The sequence below is a fragment of the Urocitellus parryii genome, chromosome 11, assembly GCF_045843805.1.
Source record: "Urocitellus parryii isolate mUroPar1 chromosome 11, mUroPar1.hap1, whole genome shotgun sequence".
NCBI classification, from domain to species: domain Eukaryota; kingdom Metazoa; phylum Chordata; class Mammalia; order Rodentia; family Sciuridae; genus Urocitellus; species Urocitellus parryii.
The window spans coordinates 104,673,998-104,681,666 of record NC_135541.1 but is presented as its reverse complement, the minus strand read 5'-3'; the positions used below and the strand labels follow the sequence as shown (position 1 = coordinate 104,681,666).

Sequence of the window (7,669 nt, the reverse complement as noted above, 5' to 3'; positions counted from 1 at the left end):
AAAACACAATTGGAACCTTGCTTTGGGGAGGATCCTCTGAGTAGAATAGATTTCAGGGGAACAGGAGAACTGAGGAGGGGGGTGAGAGTGAGAGATAAGAATTCCAGTAGGAAGGAGGCTGGAGGGAATCTGGGCCATCACGAAGACATTAAGAGCAGCTGTTTCATTATTTGTCAATTCTTGGGGTGGGACTATGAAAAAGATGTGCCAGGTGACAGGCCTGGAGTTAGGAATGCTAAGCAAAAGGTAAAGGACAGCTTTTTGCAAGGAGGTAGTTTAAACCTGTCCACTTTCAAAGGCATCCAGGTGGAAATGTCCAGTAGCATCTCAGAGCAAGAGAAACTTAGATGAGCCAGGAGTCAGAAGGTCAAGCAGGATTTTAGAGAGCAATGAAATCAAATCCCACTTCAAGTCTTTGTGTAACAGAAAAAAACTCCAGGACTCACCTCTGCCTCGTTTATTTAAACTCAGAGTCAAATCAAGTGAGTTCCAGAGGATCCAAATAATTTGAGTTAGGATTTGTTCTGTGTGATCAGTTTAGGATTAGTGGAGATGAGTGTGCCAACCCCAAACAATTTTCCGTCGCTGTTACGTGTGTTTCTGTGTCACCACATGTCTTCCTACAGATGGTGTACATTTGGGGATTGCAGAGTCATTTCACTATCATCTTTAAAAAGCCAGATTTGGGAAGGTAAATGTGCTTCCCAAAGCCAAATATAATTCTCCATGCCACTGTCCTCTCCATTCATGTAGGTGATAGGGAAATAAAGAGAGCTGTGGGTGAAGGGACAAGGTGGCCCAGCTCTGGAGGAATCTCCAAGGGTGGAGCAGGGCCAGGTGAGAGAGGCTGGCTTGGGAAGGAGTATTGTTATATAACTAGAAGGAGCTATGGATGCTGGGCAGATGGAGATGGGAAGCAAGGAATATAGGATAGGGACGGCAGGACTTAGATCAGCTTCCTCTGGGGAGGGAGAGGGACAATACATGGAAGCCAGGTGAACCAAGAATCCAAGAGATCCTGACCAGCCTCACGACTATGTCTTTCCATCAGGGTTCTTAGGGGCATAATTAGACATTAAGTTAACAGGGACAGAAGCAAGACCAAGTATCCCCAAAAGGAGCACTCTGCCAGAGACAGACTCCTCCCACAGGATGAGGACAGAGCTTCACTAAGCTAGGCCTACTGTGGTCACCTGTGGGTGGCAGAGAGTTTTTCCAGATCTGGGTAGCCCCAGCCTCTCCCTCCCCAGGGAGGAATAGAAAGGATCTATTTAGTTGATCTCCCTCATCCACACCCCATTCCTGATTACCCTGGTGGATGAAGTGAAATAAAAATTAGCATGTTTATCCCACTTTTAAATTCGTTTAATGAGAACTCATTTACCCTCTCCCAATTTAAATTCGTAATAACGCCATAACCTTTCGGAGCTGATTATTACCCGAGTCTTCCCACATCTTCCTGCTAAAGAGGCTTTCCCTCCAAATGCTCCTGAGCCCTCTCTGGGAACTTGACAATTTGTCAGTCAGTCCTCAACATCTGGTGATCCCGCCCTGATGCCCCACCCCCTGCTAAGGTGTGCTCCCTAAGTGGGGAGGACTGAAAAAAATTAAAAAAAAATCAAGTCCCCTCTCTGTGATGGTTTCCGTTTTATCAGGTCGTCTTGGAGACGTGTTTCACCCACCAGTGACCCTTTCCTCTGTTCTTTTTCCTGCCGGTGACTCCAGATGGACTCAGCCCTCCTCTCTCTGCTCTCTCCCGTCTCCCAGGGGTCGCCGAGCTAACTCCAAGCTGGTGTGCAAAGTGTCCGCGCAGTTCCCGGCCCGAGAGCTGGAGTCACCATGGCGGCTGGAGTTGCAGCCTGGCTGCCCTTCGCCCGGGCTGCGGCCATTGGGTGGATGCCCGTGGCCAACTGCCCCATGCCCCTGGCCCCGGCCGACAAGAACAAGCGGCAGGATGAGCTGATCGTCCTCAACGTGAGCGGGCGGCGCTTCCAGACCTGGAGGACCACGCTGGAGCGCTACCCGGACACGCTGCTGGGAAGCACCGAGAAGGAGTTCTTCTTCAACGAGGACACCAAGGAGTATTTCTTTGACCGGGACCCGGAAGTGTTCCGCTGCGTGCTCAACTTCTACCGCACGGGGAAGCTGCACTACCCGCGCTACGAGTGCATCTCGGCCTACGACGACGAGCTGGCCTTCTACGGCATCCTGCCCGAGATCATCGGCGACTGCTGCTACGAGGAGTACAAGGACCGCAAGCGCGAGAACGCCGAGCGGCTCATGGACGACAACGACTCGGAGAACAACCAGGAGTCCATGCCCTCGCTCAGCTTCCGCCAGACCATGTGGCGCGCCTTCGAGAACCCGCACACCAGCACCCTGGCCCTGGTCTTCTACTACGTGACTGGCTTCTTCATTGCCGTCTCGGTCATCACCAACGTGGTGGAGACGGTGCCTTGTGGCACGGTCCCCGGCAGCAAGGAGCTGCCGTGCGGCGAGCGCTACTCGGTGGCCTTCTTTTGCCTGGACACGGCCTGCGTCATGATCTTCACCGTGGAGTACCTCCTCCGGCTCTTCGCGGCGCCCAGCCGCTACCGCTTCATCCGCAGCGTGATGAGCATCATCGACGTGGTGGCCATCATGCCCTACTACATCGGCCTGGTCATGACCAACAACGAGGACGTGTCCGGGGCCTTCGTCACGCTCCGGGTCTTCCGCGTCTTTAGGATCTTCAAGTTCTCGCGCCACTCCCAGGGCCTGCGGATCCTGGGCTACACCCTGAAGAGCTGCGCCTCGGAGCTGGGCTTTCTCCTCTTCTCCCTCACCATGGCCATCATCATCTTTGCCACTGTGATGTTTTACGCCGAGAAGGGCTCCTCCGCCAGCAAGTTCACAAGCATCCCAGCCTCTTTTTGGTACACCATTGTCACCATGACCACCCTGGGGTAAGTCAGCACACTGGTAGACTCCACGAGGGTGGAGGTGGGGTGGACCGTGAAGCTTTGGATTGGTGTCGGGCCTGGGGAGAGGAGCAGGGAGTGCCTCATCCAAGTCCGAGAGCATCACCACGAGGGAAACAGAACATGAGTGGTTGGTTGGGGCGTGTGAGCTGCTCTGAATTGATTCTTTTGGGCGTGGGGCATGTGTTTTATAAAAGGTGGAAAATTAAGTCACTGCTTCTTTTGTCAGCCATGCATTGTGTGTGTGTGTGTGTGTGTGTGTGTGTGTGTGTGAGATGTGGGGTCCGGGGAGTTGATGGCTGTATCCTTAGGAGCATCTGGGCCTCTAAGGGCTGTCGTAGGGAGGAAGAGGGCTGTGAGAAGTTCAGTGAATGTGGTAATGAAGGTGTAGATTTTCCTCCCCAGAAGACACCCAGAGCATTCTTTCTGGATTCTTCCTAGTATATTTGCCAGCTGTTTTCTCATTTGCCTTATTTTTTTTTTTTTCTCTGCTGCCACAAATGATAAGGGTTCAGTCGCTCTAAGCAGACTTTTTCTCTAAGTGACCCTGAACTGGGGTTTTTGCCTAAAAAGTGAGGCACCTGTTTTCTCTTTTCTCACTAAAGGAGGAAAGTCTTGCTTTCTCAGCCTGAATCAATGATGGAATGACCTGGCCCACCTGGGTAGCAGTGAGATCATCTGAATGGATCACATGGTCAGACAGAAGCGGCAGCATCATCCTAGGGAGGGAGAGGTGCTCAGGGAGATCTCAGAAGCAGGGGACTCAGGAAGGAGATTACAGTCTTCACCCTAACTGGATGAGAGCCAATAAAGGCATCTTTATGGAGACATGGATTTCATAGGGGTTTCTGCTTCAGCCGTCGGAAGCCATTGAGGCGAATGCAAAATCCCTCCACAGTTCATATGCTGGGTCTCTATTTGCTTAGGCCAGGGAGCATTATATTGCTGATGGAGAATTCATGACGCTTTTTATTTGGTCTTTGACAATTCCATTGGTGGCATCCTGGTGATTTGATTTCTTTTCCTGGCGGGAACCCCATGGCGGTGGTGTCGGTTTTTCCATAGTGCTGCGTAGGCTTATTGGGAATGACTGAGCAGGTGATGGGACCTTTTAAAATGATTATATTTGTCATTCTGCCACAAGGGAGGGGAAGGGGGAGAGCAAGGGGTGTCATAATCCATTTGTGAAGGCCACATTTGATGGGGACATTTCCTTTACCTCTATGTCTAACAGAAGCCACCCTGCCCCTTCCTCCCACTCCAACACACACACACACACACACACACACACACACACACACTCACACACACATTCTCTTTTTCAAGTAGCTGCTCGCCCGGGGTGGGTAAGAATTTGGGGTTATTTGACTTTGTTTTTCCTGGTTCAAGTGGTAGATGTGAGCTTTTGGGCATACTGGGATATTGAAGTATAAAATGGGCCTGGAAGCTGTCAGGAGAAAGAGGCACTTTTGTGGCTACCAGACCATCCCTTCACCTTCCTGAAGGGGACCTCACCCATGGCCAGGGACACACACCCCAGACCCCAAGGTATTCTCCTGATATGGCCCTGACTGCCCAGTGTCCTCAGGTTCCTTTTGATAGGACTCAATACAACAGAGGGAGAAACTTTTATAGGAATAAACCCTGAGTAGACTGATGGATGTCAGAATTAAAATTAAATTGTTTCGGAGGACATCAATGGAAACTTCACTGGCCACCTGCCCGTTACTTTTTATTATTAGTAGAACAACATATGGGCGTCTACTATGTGTCAGCACTGTGCTAAGCACTTTGCATATATTAGCTCTGAGTCTTCACGATAGTCCTGCTAAGTAGGAACAATTCTATACCCTCTAAAGATACAAAAGGTGAGACTCAGAGAGGTTAAGTAAATTTCCCATAATCACAGATAAAGGGCAGAGCTAATTTTCAAAAGCTAGGGCCTTCTGCCCATTTTTTTTTTTCACTCTATTACTCCACTCTGTTCTCAATCCACCAGGGCCCAGAGATAGAAATCAGACCTTCAGGTTTATTGCCTTTTTAGATGGCCTCAGGCTATGATATTCTATTCAGGTCATATTACTAGTCAAGAAAACATCCACTCAGTGAGTACTGCATTTCAGGCACTGTACCAGGCACAGAAATTTTATACATGAAACATTTCTTTCTAGGCAGTTTAAAGTACTGCCTTAGATATTAAAGGCTGTTTTCGTAGCAAGATCCAGTGTTTTACTGCTGCCAGAGAAACAGCTAATTTCCTTTAGCATTTGCCCTGTAGTTCAAGGGGCAAGTCCAGCGTGAGGGCTGGACAGTCTTGGCTTCCTAGTTACTTTCTTAGGATAGAGATGGGGGAGCAGACAGACTCTAAGAGTGAAGGTAAAAATGATGAGAAGGATGCTTGCATTGGGGTGAAGCATGGTTCCCCAACCGTGGGCCTGTGGGTTTGCTCACCCCACACCTACAGTAAACAAGTCTGTCTTCCTTCCCCAGGCATTAAACTGTCTCACTTCTGGGAGGAGAACCACTCGGGCAAGAAAGGAAACCATTCAGTAGTGTCTTCCTTAAACTTAGATACGTTACAAGAAAGCAGCCTCTTCTTACCCCCTCCATCTTGGCTGGTGGAGCTCAGTGCCGGATCAGGCAACTCTGACTTTGACCTAAGTTGGCAGTTGGCACCGTTACCAGGCTCCTTTGCTTGACTCTCCATAGCAGATGCTTGACAAAAGGCTTTTTAATGGATGGGTCAGGTTAAACGGGGCTCCTGCTCCATTCACTTGGCCTGATGCTGTCCTCAGTCCCCTTTGGACATGTCTGTTCTCTCTTAAGGGTATAGATCCAAGTCTTGGTTCCCAGGAAGAGAGGAGAGGGGCCTTTACTTGGTGACTTGATCTGTCCACTGAGATGCTCTGCAGGACTGTGGAGATGCTGTTCTTACAGGAGGACTTGCTGACTCAGTTGGGGAAACCTTTTCTCTCCCCTGGCTGGTGCCTGTCCTGAGCACATTCACTGGCTAGTTGTAGCTTTTCTCAACCACTGGGAAAAGCCTATCTCTGTCTGACTCTGCACTGGCAGTTGAGCCTCAAGTGGCCGTGGGATATCAAGGACCAGTTCTCTGCCAGAGTGTCCCTGCTTCCAACACCTCCCAGCAGACACCTACCTCTTCCTGTCTCCAGACTGCCCTTGCCCTACTCCTCTCCCAAGCTCCGTTTTTGCGGAGGGACGGTCTTCAGCTGCTTTGCAGAGCCGGGCTGGCTGACAGGAGAAGGGCTGATGTGCTGAGGGGAGGTGCTGGCTCTTCCTAGTTCCGTTGCCATCTCTGCCTGCTTTTCCAGCACTTTGCCAATGAGTTACTAGCGTCCCCCAGGGAGGGATCTCCTGGAGCCAATGATTACCGTTTATTTAATGTTCTCACGTTCCTTCCACACACAAGAACAATAACAGTCCAAACTGCCACCTGGGCTTGAGGGTGGCTTTCCTTTACAGCCTCTTGTGCTGGTGGGAGAGACCCCGGAGCTCTGCCCAGACTTTCTGTGTGCTCCCTTGACAGTTGAATTCCGGAAATTCACCATTCAAGGATTAATTTCCATATTCATAATTGATGCTATAAATAAAATAAATTCCCAATTATCTGAGTTAGCAGAGGGGAAGGGATAACATAGAACTCCCAATATTCAATAAGACCAACGTAACTAGTTCGAGAATGTATTATGTGACGTAAACCTTTTCAAAGCAGATTTCCCTTCTTCATTTGGTTGACTTTGCTCAGCCTCACGGTGGGCCTGGACTGCCCCAGCCAGTCCCTCAGGGGAACTCAGGTGGGGACCAGGAGAGCATGTGGAAGGAGAGCCTGGTGAGCAGGCATCCACAAGGGTTGCAGAAGGCCAGTTCCAGGCCTGAATGGAATGGGGTCACTCTTGAGTATCTTAGAGAAGGGGAATCGGTCTTGGGAATGGCTGGAGCCGCCTCTGCTCCTGATGAGATGGCCCTCTGCTGCCCGGTCGGCTCAGTTACGTAATTGAGATCGGCAGCCTATCTGTCACCCTGTGCTCTGAGATGAGAGCTTTTGACAGTGTCCAAAAAATCACTTTAACGAAAACAGAATCGATTTTTACTTCTTCCAGGCACAAAGCAGCCTCCAGGTGATTTGCATTTCCCTTTAAAATACAATCCTGGAAGGGGCTTGCCTGAGTTCCAGGAGACAGGGACACTTGGCTTAGGAGAACGAGACAGGAACACTATGGATGGGGGCACTCGATCGGGCACTCCTGGTGCCAGAACTGGAGTCGGTCTGAGATCTGTTTTTGTTAACCCATCAGGTTCCAGAAGTATGTCTGTACCTTCATCGGCTGCCTCCAGGGCCCATCAACCCTCCTCCCAGGGCCCAAGTGCCTCAGTCGGGGCACTGGTTAATGTGCCCACTGGGTCCTTGCCCAGGGAACTGATCATAAGACACTGAGAACAAATGACCTCAAAATCCTTTCTTTGGTGACATTTCTTAACTTCCTGTGTCTTGCTGACTCACATCATCTTTCAAACTTAACCCCACAGCATCTTCTCCATGAGGCCTTCCTGTCCCTCCAGGAGATAGGGACTCTCCTCTTGCCTCCCAGTGTAGCCCTTGCATTCTTCTGTCTTGTCATTGCCACATTTTATTGACTTTGGCTGTTTGTTTTTTCCCCAGGTTGTGAGCTCTTCAAGGCACATTTTTG

The 7,669-nt window shown here is 50.1% G+C and overlaps 1 protein-coding gene across 2 annotated transcripts in view; it reads left to right on the top strand.

Annotated features, from left to right (window-relative positions):
* Window positions 1–1,839: 1,839 nt before the first annotated feature.
* Window positions 1,840–7,669, top strand: part of Kcnd3 (potassium voltage-gated channel subfamily D member 3) — a 205,407-nt gene continuing 199,577 nt past the window's right edge. For both annotated transcript variants that reach the window (XM_026394138.2, XM_026394137.2), the window contains exon 1: window positions 1,840–2,945. In XM_026394138.2, coding sequence (XP_026249923.1) covers window positions 1,840–2,945 — 1,106 coding nt within the window. The remainder of the gene's footprint in view (window positions 2,946–7,669) is intronic.